At 36.3% G+C, this 18,564-nt stretch overlaps 1 protein-coding gene across 1 annotated transcript in view; it reads left to right on the top strand.

The window, feature by feature from the left end:
• DIAPH3 (diaphanous related formin 3) overlaps positions 1-18,564 on the top strand; it is a 247,827-nt gene that overhangs the window by 160,138 nt on the left and 69,125 nt on the right. Inside the window, exons 24-25 of the mRNA XM_075139146.1 lie at positions 3,996-4,161; positions 9,066-9,201. Coding sequence (XP_074995247.1) covers positions 3,996-4,161; positions 9,066-9,201 — 302 coding nt within the window. The remainder of the gene's footprint in view (positions 1-3,995; positions 4,162-9,065; positions 9,202-18,564) is intronic.

The following is an 18,564-nucleotide window of genomic DNA, read 5'->3' on the forward strand; positions in this document are numbered from 1 at the left end:
AAGATTGTATGTTGCTCTCTGGGAGAGGGTCAAAATATTGACTGTGCAGACAGGTAATAAGATAGGGCTTTGACAAACAATGTAAATTTAACTTAAGTATGTAATTCCTTTATATGGGTCTTTAATATCTGGTCTGGACTTCAGGTGTCTATTACAGCTGGCACTGGTTTTGCTCATAATAAATGGGGTATACACACTGGATGCAGCAGCTCTGTGTGATACAAATACATGACAATTTTAGTATTATAACATAGAGATAAGTAGGAGTGAGTGAGTCAAGGAAAAGGTATTATTTGACAAATAATCTTCAGAAGGTACTAATTTAAAAATATAAACATTTCTATGTGTTTCTTGAACTATTATATTCAGATATGGAATTTTACTGTTGAACTTGCTATATGTATATAAAAGGAAGTCTCAATGACACGTATTTTTCAGACAATTGCAACTATTTTCCCAAGAACTTGATGGGGAAATCCTCACAGAGCCCTACAACATTCGCACCCTTTGGCCTTAGAAGAAAATAATTTGTTGAAATTCTGGTTTGAAGTGACCTCGAAGTCTTTTTGCACTAGTCTTCGAAAAGTTTGCTGTGTTTTTACGGAGACTGTTGCTGGCTAGTGTAGTGGCAGTCTCAGTTCCATTTTGAAGATTCTGCTAAAATGTATGCAGCATCTATGCAGCTGTTAATCTTTTGTTCTTATGCAGAATCATATTCCTTTTTTGGTTTGTCTACACTTAACAAGTAGGTTAGTTTGTGAAAAAATCACAAGTGGTGAATATGGGGTCTTTTAAGGAAATGTTTGGTTCAGATTAACATCATTCATTATCTGCTCTAGGGTAACAGCTGCTTTTAGTTTGTTTGATATCCTGCACTATATTAGTATTTTATATAGCACAACGCATTAAAATCAGTATAAACTTCAGACAAGCAATTCACTATGAAAAGAGCTGCCATGAATATGCAAGACCAAATATACAGCAGTTAGAAATTTTGCCACAGATATTACTTGTCTCAGCCCTGTGTTGCTTTCCTGTTCCATTAATGAGCAGAATGATGATCTGTAGTCCCATGAGTCCAAAAAGGCACTCCGTGAAGTGAAGCCACTTAAGAAGTTAACAAATACCTAACTTCTTGATTTCCTTTTCCTCCCACCTGTGTTGCAGCTCTGCTGTACTTCTGTCTTCATTCATCCAAAGCCAATGAATTGTGTAGCTGATAATGCATATATATCAACATGTTCATAATAATTACAGTTGGGATTGCTGTACTCAGTAGTATTCCCTGTTGTCTCCAGTTTAGCTAGTGCTGGCTAACAAAAGCCATATTTAAGTTAAAAATGAAGGGGACTTATTAAAAATACCTAAATTGAAGCACAGTCTCAGTAGAATGCCAAGAGCTTAAGGTATCCCATAATGCACCGGACGGAAAGTAAAAATCTCAAGATTTATCGTGTCTGGCATTGAAATACTGGATAGTAAAACATCTTTCCAGAGTGCTATATTTTGAGTTTAAAATTGTGCATCACATATTCAAGGGGAGTCAGTTTTAACAGTATAAACTAAGCAGCCTATATGGACTCTATGAACATAGCTCTAATTTTAGCTATGTCTTACAGAATATCACAGAAATTTCATCTCTCTCACCTCCCCACGCCCCCAAGTTTCTTTTTCAGGATATACTCTAGCACATAATTCATTTACAAGACGAAGTATACATTTTATTGATAATTTAAACTTTTTTTTTCCTCTGTTTTTTTTTCCTTTCTAGAAAACTGAAGAAAGTTACTGGAATGTTTGATGTATGGCATTTATACATAGTGACAACAAAAAAAAGCATCTAATTTTCCTCTACCCTTCCACTCTGTAGAAATAAACAGCCTCAAAACTGCAAAAAATAGTGTATTTTTCCCTAAGTTCTGTTAATGATCTAAGAATCACAAATAATAAGTATCCTAAATTGTAGGATCAAAAATAAACAGGATGTAGAAATGCTTGTTTCTAGTTTCACTGAGCATTAATTTTACTGTTTTCCCTTCTTACAGTTGTTTGTTGTTTTGGTTTGTTTGGTTTTTTTTTAACTGCTGACATTTCTTCTGATGGTCCTGACTTGTATTTTGTCATGTCTTGTTTCTCACAATCCTTTTTTTATTTAATATTTGGACAGCTGTTACATACTAACCTCTCATCAACTTTCCTCACTGTCCCACCAATAGCTTTTTAACATCCTTAATAATGTTAAAGAAAATCAACTCTGAAGGGTAGCTTGCTGTAAGCTTTGTGCATCTTGGGAGCTAAGTAGAGGAGAGTGAGTCAAATTGATACGGAAGAAAAAGTGGGCCAGCAACATAAATTCTCTGTGGGCTGTTGCTAGCCAGCACAGGCAGTCTGAAGCTGCTCGGGAGCAGCATCTGGTGATGTCCATGGAAACATGGAAAGAAGCTCATATTGGCTAAGGAGCCGTGTCAGAGGAAGAGAAAGTCTGAAATCAAGTGGTTGGGGGGTGATGGAAAATATATCATCTAAAATCATTGAAATCTAGGCTTTGTTAGTCCTTTTCTACAAGACTTCCTTAGTGGAGACTGTTCTGCCCTTACAGACCCAGCTAACAGCCATCATAGTGACTAATTTGAATGTTGTGAAAGTGCATTATTTCTGCTTTCCTGCATGTATCTGAGAACATTATTGTATGACTTTCTGGCATGGATTCTAAATCACAAAAAGAAAACCATTAACTGCTTACTTGGTATTTTAAAAGCAACGTTAACAAACCAGAAGGACATTTAATAGTGAAATTCAAACGGGATTCAGCCTTTAAACAAAACTAAAAGAAGAGTGCATCACAAAAACCCTGAAGGGCGAAAGCACTCATCCAGCAGTAAATTGTTACTGTGTATTTAAAGCGGCAATGGTGGACAAAAATTCTATTTGTCTACATTTTAATGCACTTGATTAAAAATCCTGTGTTTCATAAAATAAAATGACCATAGTGTATGTATCTGTGGTATGAAGTATACAAATACAGTAAATTCTCTTTTGCAATAGTTGGAGTGGGCAATTGGGAGTAAAGGTAAAATTGTCATTTCTTATCTTTTGTAGCCTTTCCTGCAGCAGGAAAATAATGGAACATAAGTATTTGTTTAGCTACCATTCCATTAAAGTAAACACTTTATGAAGTTGTCCTACATAAGGTAATGACGACAAACAATATTTTTTCTTTGAGCTTCTTTGAGAAACTATATTATCAAAATTCTTCAATAAACATGGGTTTTTTATTTCATTTATGTTATGCAGTATTTTGGTGCTGTTTATAAATTGTCACTCTCTTGTGGAAGTAGTTTATTGTTTTCACCTCTAATTTAATTAAGTTGTATTGACATTGCAAATAGCCTTAGAAAAAGCATAAATACCTGATGCAGCCACCAGGAATAGAAATAAATGCATTGCTGTTGCTACAACAGCATTTAAAAAAGAGCAGCTAAGATGAAGTTTTTAGTCTTTCATGGTTTTTACTTTTAATACTGTTTTTTATTAATATTTCTGTTTTTATTTTAATTTTAGTAGGAACTATACTATTTCTTGATATATTAAAGCATTCAGGTTAGTTATTGGTACTTGTACCTAAATTCCATATAAATTGTAATTTATATACCTAAACCTTTAGCTTCAATAAGGAGACAGTGATACTAAATAAACTACATAAGTGCTTGAAATTAGATTAGTCCCATACATTTCATTTCATACAAAATTATATGCTAATGGAATAATCTTCAAATTTAAAGTCGCTGAGAAAATTTGATGAAAGCACCCTGATTTATTCATAGGCCTAATATACACAGTAAATACTAGGAAGCATATATGACATAGAAGGAATTCTTTTTGGCACTTCATTTCATGCAAATGAGAAATGTGTATGAAATACAGATCAATGTTAAGTAAAAACTGTGGATTTGACTGGATTTACTGAGTATTCTTGCAGCCTTAACAGCAGCGTATAGCTTTCTAGTTCATGCCAAAGAAGATTTTCAGAAACTTTCACGGATACATGAGAACATGGAAAAACTCTATCAGAACGTGATGGGATATTACGCCGTTGATCTGAAGAAAGTTTCGGTGGAGGAGTTTTTAACAGACTTAAACAACTTCAGGACAATGTTCATGGTACAATCTGTTTATTTTATGCTTGATGTTTCTTAGAAATTATTTTTGCAATCTTTCAGTTACTGAACAAACTAAAAATAATTTTCTTCCTTCTCAAATGGTATCTGATACTCATATCAGAAATTTTACTTTGCACATCCTAAATTCTTAGGATGTCCTAAGGATAGTGGAGTTTTGAATAATTATTTGTGGATTATTTCTTTCTGAAAGCATTGAAAATTCCTAATAACAATAAATGTAATTTAAAACTGAGCCTCTTCTATGCATGTATAATCTGAAGGGGAAAAATCTGAAACTCTACCTTTTTTAAATACAACTGCATTTTCTGTTTAAAGGATGCTTGTTATTTACTTAAAAATAAATATTCTAACAAAAATTCTATATTTATATTGCATGGTCTTCCCATGCAAAATCCAGACCCAAGATTTCATTTCGTTTAATTTTTCATTTGCCTGCAGCACTTGATCAGTGTCAAGGTTTGCATCTGTAAGCAGGTTCCCTGCTATGGAAACTCAGAGGTCCTTATCCTGGTTTAAAAAAATAGCATATTTTCCTCAAACTCGGTCTGTTTCTAAGGACTATCAATTTTTCTGATAATAGATTGTCTAGGATTTTAGGTTTTATGCATTTCAAATGCTTACTTTCTTCTTTTCCCTTTAAAAAGGATGATCTTTGCAGGGAGGGTCTAAAAATGGTTATTTTAGTATTATTTCAAATATTTGAATTATATTTGAGAAATAGACATTAGGCTGATGAAGAAATGGAAGAATAAAAAGACAGGTCCCCAATTGTGTATGAATTTATTAATTTGGATAACTTGGAAAAGGGGACTCATGTCACATCTGGCTACCTACGATTACATAGCTTAACTTACTGGCTACACTCCTGCAGGAATGTTATCTGAGCATGAGCTTTGTGACAAAGTCTGGAGCCGTCATCCAACTCATGCCTATTGGTCTGTAGAAAGATTCAATTAGTCATTTTACCATCTACTCCTCATAGCAGCCTGACACTTATCATTGCAACATACTTATTTAAGTTGCTTGCATGTTTCCCAGTCTTGTTTAGTTTTGCTTGGTTGGTTGGTTTTTTTAATGATTTCACATATGTCTGAGGGTGCAGATAGGGAAAAATACTTCTTTTGTAGATATTGAGGCAGGGTTGAAATTCCTATGTCCATCTATTTTGAGGAAAGGACTTAAAATGGAACATGTAAAGATTACCAAGCCTTTGCTACTTCAGAGTTTAACAACTAAAAACATAGAAGGCACAGCCTTCAATCAGAGTAATTTTGCTTGGCAAGTTACATATGCCAGATTTTTCAACATGGGCATTGATTATGTTTTCCTAACTTGATCAGTGCCTAATTTGAAACTCAGGAGTCTGATTTCAAAATTGCAAAATATTATGAAATAGTTGTATCTTTGTAATTTCTGATGTTTAAACCACATGTCCCATTTAAATGCTGTAGAATAAGATTCTAAATGCTTAGGTTCATCTTGAATTGGAAACTCAAAGAAGTAGTTGTGCTTTACATTAATTTCCCAATGTTTCTTTTCTATGTCTATAAAATTAGCACTGATACTAACCCCTGCTTCACAGCAGTGTTATAAAGATAGATTAATTAATGCTTTGAAACAGTTAGATATTATTGATGAGCGTGATAGAAGAAACCTTGAGGAAAATTAATAATTCTGTCTTGCAGAGCACAGTTTGAAGGCTATATGAAAAAGGTGTGTAGGTAAAGCATGAAACCACTTATCATTCAATGACACTAAATAAAATATTGAGTAGCTGCTTGGTTTTGAGACTTTTTGGAAAAGATTTTTGAGATGCCTAGCGTGAGACACCTGAGATCTGATTTTCAGAATTGTTTACCATTGGTCTTGATTACTAACAGAAACTGAAGATGGTTGGCATCCTAGAAAACTTAGCTCAAAACACACTTAAATTTAGTGCTGAAAAATCATTGGAATCTTAAAAAGTCCAAAACTAAAAGACTGCTTAAGTCACCAGTAGGTGTGGGGAAGTGAAGTTCAGTCATCCTTGTTGTCAAGCAAAGTTGATAATTTACATGCAGTACTTACCTACTTATAATGCTTTTTTTGTTCTCAATTAATGAAAATATTTAAAATGTTTAAAAAAACGTGTTTAAATCTGGAGCCGTAGGCTTCAGGTTCATACCTAACTTTGGACTGCACTTTGTACTTCAGTGTTATTTGGCGGCTGTGACAGCTACTATTCACACTCTGTGAGCACCAAATCTAAAGCACAGTTAGTTGGCCAGATCGAAAAAATGGGTGAAGCACCTTACCTTCAGTGCTTTAACTCCCGAAGCTAAATTCCTGGTACAGTCAGTGGAACATCTTAGGTATCGGACATCTCTTGTTAATTTTCTTCTGTGCTTTCACAGCATCAGAGGTACTGCTAATAGGCTCATTGCTTTCCTTGGAAGGATAGCTTTCTGAAATAAGATGAAGCAATTGTAGTATTTCCTCTTCTTGTGTTTATCTCGAATTTTCCTGCAGTCGTAGGAGAGGGAGGGAAGAGCCCTTGCGTCAACAACTCCTATGTCGAAGACAGTACACTAATCATGGGCTATAGAAACTCTTTGCTCCTATCGACACTAGGTTGCTCTGCAGCAGAAACATGACTTAAAGAACCAGAAGAAGAGCAACCAAGTAAGAGTTTGTTCCCTAGACTCTAGAGTATTTTTCTTTTATATTATGCAAATACTTGAATAAAAATCAGAAACAGTCGTGGAAAACACAAGAGAGAACCCAAGAATGCCTCCATCTCGGAAACTCTAGGCCTTGACATGGTATGCAAAAGGCGTATACTTTGGTAATTCTTCTGAAAGTTAACTTTGCATACTGTGCCGTATGCTGAATGCAAAGCTGCTCATATATAGCAGATGCGGTCAGACCATGTCTAACTTTTTAGGCCTTTTGAGCAAGGAAGCATTAAGACATTTAATCTTTGAAATGCAAACAGTGTGAGAGACAAATATGCACTCGTCTCAGTCAAGTTTGTGACAATTCTTGATATAAACATTTTGCAGAACTTTAGACTATGTTTTGTGTTGAAAACACACAGAACACGTAGGATAGGATTTGACTCTAGGGCATAGACCTCAACATTGGCATCTGTATGTGAGCTTGAATGTCTGATCTCATGTTCTAGTCAAGGGAGATGCATACTCAGTACAGTTAGTGTAATTTGGAGAGTTGTCTACCTGATGTCTCAAAGGAGACCTAACAATAGAAGTGCCTAGTATCCTGGAGAGATGTCTTAAATGGCACCCAAGACATCATCAGCCTGAAATTTTAAGTTATGACACAGAACTTACAGAAGACCAGTGTCTTGCTAGACAAAGGCTGGAGGCCAAAGCATCCAATTTACACTGGATATGAAGGTGTGAGCTACTAAATCGAGCACAGTTGATCAGCGTGATTAGAAAGGAATAGACACCTACGTTTGGATGACTGCAGTCTGACACAGAGTCCTACTGGTATTATTTTGGGGGAAAAAGTAGATGCAAAGTAGAAATTTCCGTGGTCACTCTGTTAGGAAAGTGTGTAATTTCTGCCAAAATTGTTCTTGTGGTCGAGTCCCATTTGAGTTTTGCCCAGCAGTTTATTTTACAGGATGCCCAGTCTGAAAATCAGCAAATAATTTGTTAAAATTAATTCAATCCAGAATTTCAGCATTTTGTAGTGGGCTTCTCCCCTCCTCCCCCAGCATCAAGAGAATTGACAGAGGTGACTCTGGAGAAGACACTGTGGAAGTACAGTTTTGCTTTTTTAAAAAAGTCCATTTCATTGTCATTTTTCATGATTGAAAGCTTATTCTTCTTCAGTTATCAAAGACAGGTATTTCCTTACAAGATTTATGTGATTTTTTTCCTTCCTTTGGCCACTATCTATTGCAGTGATGCTACAAACAGTGCCTGTGCAAATATTGCTGTAATCCACATTCATCTGTGCTATATAGTACTCTTCAGTCCATTCTTACATTATTTTCTGAGTGCAGGTTGGACATTTTCCCACTAACAGCAATATGAGACATTAATTATCCTTGCAAACTCTGCCTCAGACCTTGTGAAGATGTTAGCCATTTTGTAGGAGGGGACACTTTGATCTATTGTGAAAGATGAGATTTGATGTGTAACTTCATTCTGAAAAGAGGAACTTTCTGCAGTGAAGAATAGGTGCACTTTACATTTAATGCAAGCCACAGTAGAGCACTGGGAATTTGCCAGTGTATGTAGCTTACACTAAAATAATGAAAAGGTAATCCTAAAATAGCTTTGTTATAAAATTATTGAATGTGACAGGTTTTTTCTGCTTAACGTGCTTTTCTGTTTTGGCTTCACTGGAAACTTTAGTGTATTTATTTATAATTCAAAATAAACAATTTTGTACAGGTATTAACCATAAGACAAGAATTTATAAACCCAGTGAATTAATGCATATGTGGATAAGAATAAGAAAAATGCACAGCTAAGTTACCCAAGCAGCCTTGTTTTGCTTGGTATAGTGGCAGCATGAGAAAGAATAGATGCTGAAACTCTTCTAGAAACACAAATAGTAACATACTTACGGTTTTGTAAAACCAGGTAGTTTAGATATTTTGTGTTCTTCCTACATTAACATGTGTATTCTTAAACTGTATTTCTTGCTGAATTTATAATCCCCATTTGGGGCCAATTAGTATGCTTTTAATATATTTATTCTGAATTTGCTTACTCTTCTGAATAAAATGTACTAAATATGGAATGTAAAATATTTATTTGGCTTGATAAATTAAGGTTAGTTAGGAGATGTTATTTTAAAGCCTTTTTCTTTGTTTTTAAGGTTCGGCTTTGTTTTAATGGAACTCTATATTACTTTTTTTTTACATAGCAAGCAGTAAAGGAGAATATGAGAAGAAGGGAAGCAGAAGAAAAACACAAGCGTGCTAAAATAGCTAAGGAGAAAGCAGAAAAAGAAAAACAAGAGAGGCAGCAAAAGAAAAAGCGCTTGTTAGAAATGAAAACAGGTAAGTAATGTAGAAAACACATTTTATCTAGTGTTTTACTGGAAATAAAGCTGCTATTTTTTCACTATCTGAGTATGCTATGAGAAAAGACAGAATAAATTAATGACTTTCACCGATTAAAGTTTACAGCAAAGATCATCTTAAATTTTGTTTTGTTAATGAGCTTCTCTAATTACCTGTTTTCCTCAAGCTATTTTAGAACTCATAATGCTGCTTTGTATTTTTCCATTAGAATATATTGAACCTTATGTGACCAAGTGTAAGTTCACTTATGCTCAGAACCTCTTACGTTACTTGAGAACAGACATCTTCCAAATCACAAAGCCATTTTCTTTCTTTTAACTAAGGTTACATATTCACTTTTATTCTTTTATGAGAATAAGCCCTTCCTGAAGTACTCCGGATTTTTCTTTGAGTATGTTAATTGTTATTTCAATAGGTCCCTATTGAAACATCTTAAAAGAAACCTCAGCCATGCGTTTTTAAAGTTACTCATTTATGCTGTGTTGTCTTTTGTACCAAAAGAGACGGCAGACACTGTGAGTTCTCTGTTACTAAAAAAGATGTCTGATGATCCTCTGTACTGCTATATTTTATCCCAGACTGAGCTTCTGGAATCCTTCAGAATGATACATGGCTTACTGTGTAAATTATCATGAGCTACTCTCATTTTTTTTCTGAGCAGATCTTGTTAAACAGTTCCCCACTCAAACCCTGGTCGGCACCTTTGGCATAAGTGATTATCTGTCTCTTCCATGTTTCACTAATAGCCAGAGTAGATGTGTTTAGTTTCAGAGATTCTTCAAACCAAAAGTCTTTGATTTATTTTTATAAGAACATCCATGTCTTGAGGTACGAGACTAAAGCTTTCTCTTAAGATGGGAAACCAGGCGGCTGCCTTCTGAACACAGAATTTCTAATTCTTTAGAAGTAAATTCAAGACCCAATCAGAAAACTACTAGTTAAAATCTTTTTAAAGCTCACAGAAGGTAGAGGAGGCTGCAGAAGCCTAGGAAAGGGTAAAACTTCTATCTGTATTCATGCATGATCGGAAGTGTTTCAAAAGAGATTAGATATTCTTCTCTCAGGCATGTTGTATGTATGACTGATAGTGCTTTGGAGGGAAAATTGATAGCCTTTCAGGGAAAATTAAAGCTCCTCTCAAGTCCCGTTCTTCATAATGTCATGTTCAGGCTTTCCAGAATACAGGTGCCAATGTTATGGACTTCTGAGTCATATACCTACATGTGTATGTAGGCCTCTGGTAGTTAAATCTGCTGCTTCAGCTAATGTAGCGGGAAACTATGTACTTGTCATCTACAGATCAGCTAAGTCATTGAGTAAATAGCTGCTTTGTCTCTTAGTAGCTTGTTTTTTTATTAAATCACGTAAGTGTACAGAAAGAGGTTTCTTGCTCTTGTTAGCAGCCTCTTAAGGTTCAGTCTGGAATGACTGATCTAAACAACAGCAGGTGAGAAAAGGTGATGTTAGGATCACCTGAAGCTATAAATATCTGAGTCTTATATTCACTAAATTGGCCACTGATGAGTTGTTTTTTGTTCTGCAGAGCTCCTTGTAAGGTTTCTTGTGCTTGTTTGCAACATCATTTTAGAAGTCTATTAGAAAACCCAAATTCTGGCAGTGGAAAGGACCTGTGGTAGATTTGTTTGTCAGGAAGGACAGCAATAACAGTATGAAAAGTGGGGGTTTGTTGTTTTTTTTTTTTTATTTGGACAGTCTTATCAAAACTGTATTTACTAATTGAAGAGGCATAATGTTGCTCTGATTCTGATGGAAGAGTAACGTAGACATTCAAAAATGATTTTTTCCCTCTTTTTTTTTCCTAGCCATAACTAGTTAATTGAAAGACTGTCTTCTCATTAAGAATCTGTAAATTAGTTACAAAATGTTTACATATGACCTGCTGACAAATTTCTAACCAGTTCCTCTGTCAAAATACCAAAACACTCTTACCTGGAGTGTGACTATGGAGTAACTGATTTTTGCTGCATATCATTGTAAATTGTAATTTGCTAAAATTCTCAATCTTTATTTTACATCTTAGACAGTGACACTTGTGTGTCCTAATGATCACAGCTCAAATGGTTCACTGATATAGAAGGATGAGACTCTTAAGTTTACATAATAAAAGTATCAGCTCCATATTTTCCTTTCAGCTCCATCCTAGCTTGAAAAGTACGTGGAATTCATTAAAAATTTTGAATGTCTAAGCAGTGAATGATATTTGGTATTTTGAAATTTATGATAATAAAATCTGTCCTCTAAATTCTCTCTGGGATACAAAGTGATATTCATCATGAGATGCTTTGTCAATAAGATTGCTTTACTTCTATGAAGCCAGTTCAAACTATCACATACTAGCGTTCCAAAGGTAAATAGCCAGTGGAAGGGGATCTTTATGTAAATGCCACTTGTCTGCATACTATTAACATTCAGATACATACTTTCTCATGCTGTTCAGATTCTCAGTGGAAAGCACACCAATCAATTATTTTGATCTTATCACAGTGTAAAGAATTCTATAACTGTGTTAACACCAGCTAAATTTATTGTAATATAATTGAGAACTCCATCATTGTGGCATCTTCATTGTGTCTTACTTTGAATACTATTTAAGTAACAAGCCACTTTCATCAATGGTTATTTACAAAGGCTGCCCTTTCTTATGCAAAAGCAGTGAAGTGATGCCAAAATGATGTCTTAAACATCTGATTTCCAATCTAGAGTATTAGTTTGTTTTCAATTGTGTTACTTAGTTTCACTTTTATCATAACTAACTGGTTTTAAATCCACGTTCCAGTTCATTTAGACAGTTATGACCTTATTTGCAGTCAATTTTGCAGCTTTTATTTTTGCAGAGGTTTTGTATTGTTTATCTGGTTTTGGAAAAAAACATTCATGTCTCACAAACTTGCTAAGAGTGTTTTAGGTTTTGATTCTTCAAACATTTACTACTTTATTACTGTCTGCTAAGTTGTGCAATATGAATATTTTCATTAGTTCTGTAATGTTCTGCAAAACAAAAGGACATTATGGATCCCAGCACTGACAGTTTAAGCAATGAAAATAGTAAACGTAATTAGGTAATTAAAATTCAAATTCCAACAGATAAAATGCTTGCCTTTGAAATAAATTAAAAAATCCCCAAACCTACTTGTATTAGTAGGTACCCTCAAAGACCCTATTTTCCCTGCCTAGCTCAAGTTTGTAAGGCCTCCATTTTATTAATTTCTTCTCACTGGGAGAGGAGAATCAATACTTCTTAACAGTATTCCTTTCCTTTGGGGGGATTGAAGGACTGCAAATGTTGCAGATTATAAAAATCTGTTCATGTTTTTGGACAATAATAGGTTTATTGCTAGATTTTGGGCATTTAGGTATAGGTTTTGTGCAACTAAATTTACTGTGAAGGGGACAAAAGATCTGATAATGCTCTATATAAAGAAATCCTGAGGGTATAATATTAATATCCAACAAGTGTTTTGTGTTTCTCTAGGGAGTTTCCCCTTTTGGAATTTCAAGTGCTCTGTTCATCTCGGTTCCTCTCTGGTGATGATAACTCTTTCCGGTTGTCCCATGACTGCCTCCACTTATCCTCAGATTGGACCCTCTTCACCAAGAGGATTCCTGAGTGTCGTGGTTTAAACTGGCAGGCAGCCAAATACCATGCAGCCGCTCGCTCACTCTCTCCCCTCTCCCCCCCCCCCCCCCCCAGCGGGGCGGGGAGAGAATCGGAAGGGTGAGAGTGAGGAAACAAACTCGTGGGTTGAGATAAAGATAGTTTCATAGAACAGAAAAGAGAAAATAATAATAATAATAATAAATAATATCTATAAAATGAGTGATGCACAATGCAATTGCTCACCACCCGCGCTGACCGATAACCAAGTAGCGATCGGTACTCCCTGGATCACACCTACCATTCATATACTGAGCATGACATCACATGGTATGGAATACCCCTTTGGCCATCTGGGCCAGCTGTCCTGGCTGTGTTCCCTCCTCCCAGTCTTGGGGGGGTAGTAGCTTGGTAGCTTCCTGGAGGATAGTTGTGCTTGACAAGATACTTAGCAACAACGGAAAACATCAGTGTGTTAGCAACATTCTTCTCATGCTAAATCCAAAACACAGCACTAGGAAGAAATTTAACTCTATCCCAGCCGAAACCAAGACACTGAGGTCACTTTTTGTTATTTAAATTTATTCTTAAGGATCACTTTTATTATGAGGGCAGTGGGGAATAAATCTTTTCTGGAACTGTGAGGAGTGAAACTTCTTCCTCTTACATTAAATAACAATGAGCAGAAAGAACTGTGGGACCTTATAGAGTTGCCTACTCAGTACTTACTGATGTTAATACTTAGTGGGCAGTTGACAGTAAGCTCATGACAAGCTTGGAAACTAGATCTAATTTTGCTTTATGCCCATTAAAAAAAAAAAAGAAGTCCTATATATGAGGAACAGGTGGTGACAGACACTGACCACAAATCCACTGGAAAGGAGAGGTCACCTGATATGTCACTAACTATGGAGGTTGTTTTTCAGCTGCAATTGTATTGTTTTGACAGTAAAGTATAAATCTGGGTAAATTACTGAGGACAGATTTTCCCTTGAGAATAATTGTCACATTTGTACTTGAAAATGATACAAAGAATGATAAAATACAGGTATGCTTAATTAAAAAAAAAATCTGGCCTGAAAAACAATGTGTGATACATCTGCAGAAGCCACAGCAAAAGACACATCAAAAGATACAGCAAAACCTCATCAAGTCTCACACTGTAGGATGTTCAGGGAATTAGACTTTTTTAGTGCAAAAAAAGTAGAGCTGATCTGAATGTATATTAATTAAAACCCAACAACTAATAGTCACAAGTCATGTTCTAACAAGATCTCAAAGGTGCTAAATCTTCTGAAGCATGGAGGTGTAGTTCATGCACTTGTTGGCAACCCATGGGCTCAGAATGCAGCAGCTGCTATTTGTTTGTACTAAGCAGTAGCTCCAAAAGAACAAGAGGTTTGGAAGAAACAATTATTTTTATTTCTGAAAATTTTACTTAGAAGTGGAACCTTTGGAGGTAGTAGCTGAAAGGCATTTGTGAAGCTGAGGTTTACACAAAGCCCCTGAAAAAACAAATAGCAGCTGGGAGACAGAGGAATAGTCAAAACAGACAGGACTGTTGAAAAAAATTAAGGGTCATTAAAGTAATGTCTGTAGATAAATATTCTCAGAAGACTTGTCATTTATGTTGTAGCAGTAAAATTTCTAAACAAATGTGAAAAGAACGCTGCAAACTTAAAATGGCTCCAGAGATTGAAATTTTTTTCATGGTAATGCCATCTTTGGGATTAAGAGCTCTAACATTTATGCAGAGAGTAGGTTTTGGTTTGAGTAAGCATTTCCTGCTCCAAATACTACCTCACATCTCCTCCATAAGGAGGTAGACATTAGAGTCCTCTTTAAATTCTCACTCCTGCTATGTGTAAATGCTTTTATTCTTTCTGTTTTTTCTGAATCATCACAAGTTTCTTCTCTCAAGTTGCAGAGGAGGGGAGGAATAAATATCCTTACCAAAGCATTGGAGGGTATGCTTTATTTTTACTTTCCAAGTCCAAGGTTGTAAAAGAGCCAAGAACCTCCTCTGTCATTGTTGGAAAGCTAGCAGAAGAGAAGGTCATGTCTCTGACTCTTCCTTCAAACTGAGTCTGCTGCTGCTTCTATTTCTATGCTGTTCACTATGACGCTTATCTTCACAGTGGTTGTACAGAAGTACACTCTTGTTACAGCGTACCAAAATATTCTTGCTCTGAAGCTTGTTGACAGAAGTTACTTGATTTCTCTGGCAGCTTCTATTCATTGAAAGCTATTAAATGCAAATACAAAGTCTTTGAATCACTGCTGGAGACCAAGAGACCATTCTAGAAATGTCATTACATGTTTACCCTGTCTTTTTTATAGATGTTTGCTATTGGCTACTAGCGCACAGAGGATGCAGGGCTAGGTGGACCTTTGGTCTGATCCTCCTGGGTGTTCTTGTGCATTTATAGCCACCCAAACAAAAAAAGGGTCTTGCCCACCCAAAGCTGTCCGGAAGCTCTCCTTTGGCTAAGCTCAGTCATGTAATCCAGTCAGAACTTTCTCACTCCACGAGTGAGAAATTATATAACTTTTAAATTTCCTTCAGCCCCTCATCTCTGTAGCACAACTGTCAGTATGAGTGATCATTGTGTATATTTTCTGATTTATTGGTTGTTTATAAATTTGAATGGAAATAGTAATGTCTTTCCCTGTGCTCAGTGAACTCCTTCAGAGGCACACAGTAACCAAGAGACAAGATGCTCATACACACCCACACACATACATTATATTCAGCTACATATATTCTTATAAGAAGCTACGTTTAGTTAAGAATGCTACTAGAGTGGTTCCAACTGCTTTCTAATTGAAATTCTAATTGTTATGTCTCAATAGGTGATTTTTTTTTTCCCTCTGTGAAACAACACTAATGAAAATACTATTTTTGGCTAGTCTGAAAAACAGATTGGTTGTATTCTTGTCAGCGTCGTTGAAGTTGGAGCTGTGATGTGTAAAGAAAACAGAAAAATAATTAATTAACAGTAAAACTTATTGACTGACTTCTTCATATGTAGCTGACGGTTCTCACTATAAGCTGTCCTATCAAATCTTAATCTTAGATAAGAGTGCATAAGGGTGGTCTGTTTTAGTTATGAGTGATTAAATATAAGTAACCAAAACTGAACATTCTGCTTAATTTAGCAGTTTTATTTTTCCGCTAAAAAGGCAGAGTATGCCTAGTGAATAGAAAAAGGACTATAAGAAGAATGTGTCTTTTAACTGGCTTTTAAAAATACTGTCAGGTAATGCAATATATAATGCATTACTAGAATATCCTGTATTGTTGAGTTGGTGAGAGAGTAGGTGTGTATGCAGATAAATCATTTCATTTTCAGACTGTTAGTTACTGTTTCTATGGAGTCAGTGGAAAGGTAAGCTCTTTTTTATTGTGGCCATGTTTAGAGTTTCCATTGTAGATGGACAACCTGTTCTAGTGTTTGACCACTCTCAAACAGGAAAAAATAAAAAAATCTTACATTTGAATGCAATTTCCTGTAATTCAATTTGTGCTCATTGCCTGCTATCCTGTCTCTGAGCACCTCTGAGATGAGTCTGGCACAGTCGTCTTTACACGCCACCCAGTCCTCCATCAGGTATTTATATATATTGATGAGATCCCCCGAGCCTTCTCTTCTCTAGGCTGAACAGTCCCAGCTCTCTCAGCATGTTGTCATATGAGAGATGCTCCAGTCCCTTGATCATCTTCGTGGCCGCTGACTGACTTTGCTTGGGTATGTTTGTGTCTCCCTTGCTCCGGGGAGCCTAGACCTGGACCCAGCACTGCAGATGTGTCTCACCAGTGCTGAGTAGGGGGGAAGGATGACCTCTCTTGACCTGCTAGCAATGCTTTTCTTTTGTGCCTTTGTGCCAGAGACGACCATAGTGACTCATGGTCAAGATGTTGTCCACCAGAATCCCCAATTTTTTTTTAAAAAGCTGCTTTCAACCAGTTGGCTCCCACCTGTGCTGGTGTATGGGGTTACGCCTCACCACATGCAGATCTTTTGTTGAATTTCATTAAGATTCCTGTCTGCCTATTTCTCCAACTTGCCAAGATCCTTCTGAATGGTAGCACAACCATCTGGTATGTCAACTGTTACGCTGAATTTTGCACCATATGCAAACTTGCTCAGGGTGCACTCTGTCCATTCATCCAGGTAACGAAGGAAGAGGTTACAAAAGTTGGCCCCAGTATCAAGTCCTGGGGTACACCACTTCAAAGGTTTGACATTCTGTTTATTCTTCTATAAGTCCAATTTACCTCAGAAAAACTTTTTGGGGATGTCTCTCAGAAAAGCTTGCACTGGCAAACTGTTTACTGGATCTGGAATCAATATAAATGATCCTGGATAATCTGTGTGGAAAGGGAGTTTACAGAGGCTTTCTTCTGTTGTCACAGAAAGAATGGGATTTATAGACTCATGATGAACATCAGAAATGTATACATTTTTATTACAAGTTCAATATTAAGGTGATTTCACTATCAGTCCCATTACTTAAATGGGAAATTGTGATCCAGCTGAGATGCAGAAATACGTATCTTACATCACTGAAGTATTTTTGTATCCGTGTGGTACAGAACCACCTCTAAAATAACAGTTTACCTTTTGGTTTTTATGGTATGAGTTATCTTACGGAAGTTAAATTGGTGTAGTTCCTAACCTTACATTCAACAACTGATTTGAAAGGGACAGCTGTCTTTCAGAGTTCGTGAAAGATGGATGCTTAGTTTGCATTTCACTTGTTTTGATCTCTTTGGAACTTGGGGCACACTTTCATTCATATGCTCAGAGTCAAAATCTATCTGTTTCTGTACCATAAAAGCACTTTATAACAACTCAACGATGGAACAGTTTCAGCAAGAGCAAACAAGATGGCATGAAACCCACTCTCCTCAGCTAGAAGATTTATGGAGTAGGTGCATCAGTCATTAGGGGAAATCATACCTTTTTATAGTACACTTGCCTAGGGCTCTGAAGCACTAGCAAAGGCTTACTACTTTGTGTGGGGCATCAGTAAGAAATGTATCTCTTCTAGACTAGATTGTTGATGTCATTCCTGTGAGATATATACATATGTTTCGCTTTTGGGAAGGACTGGTATGTGTCTTTTGCCTGAAGTCACCACTGAGGAAAGACAAGTGAGTACTGATACATCTGGCCGAAGTTGGATTTAACACTTTTTAAATCTAAAGGGAACTGTCCTTTCTACCAGTCCATCCAAGGCACACTTGGCAGCTATTTCCGCTTTGCATCTGTTCATTGGAAATTTTCTTTTCCTCATGATAATGTAACAAGGTTCTTGCAAGACTTGGTTAGGGTCAAAGAACTCCTGTGCTGTGTTACGAGTCACGGCTCTAGTCCGTGCACCGTTATTGAAACTCAAACTGATAGCCACATATTCCTTCACTCACCTGTCAGTGAAGATTATCTGATTGGTGCTATGGCTTTTACCAGAAAAAGTTCAAGTTGAAGTCTGTATATTGCTGTGCATTTTCTGGACAAAGATACCCTTAACATCCACCCACAATGCCTTTGTAAGATTGTATCTGAATTTCACTGGAGTGAAGAGTCTGAGTTTAGGTGGTCACATTGTTAAACATTTTGAAACCTTCCCTTCTCTGGACATTAAGATTGCTTTGTATTCTTATGTTGACAATATAAGAGTCTTCAAAAAGTCTCCTGACCTGTTCACATATAAGGCTG

This window comes from Calonectris borealis, chromosome 1, assembly GCF_964195595.1.
Source record: "Calonectris borealis chromosome 1, bCalBor7.hap1.2, whole genome shotgun sequence".
NCBI classification, from domain to species: Eukaryota; Metazoa; Chordata; class Aves; order Procellariiformes; family Procellariidae; genus Calonectris; species Calonectris borealis.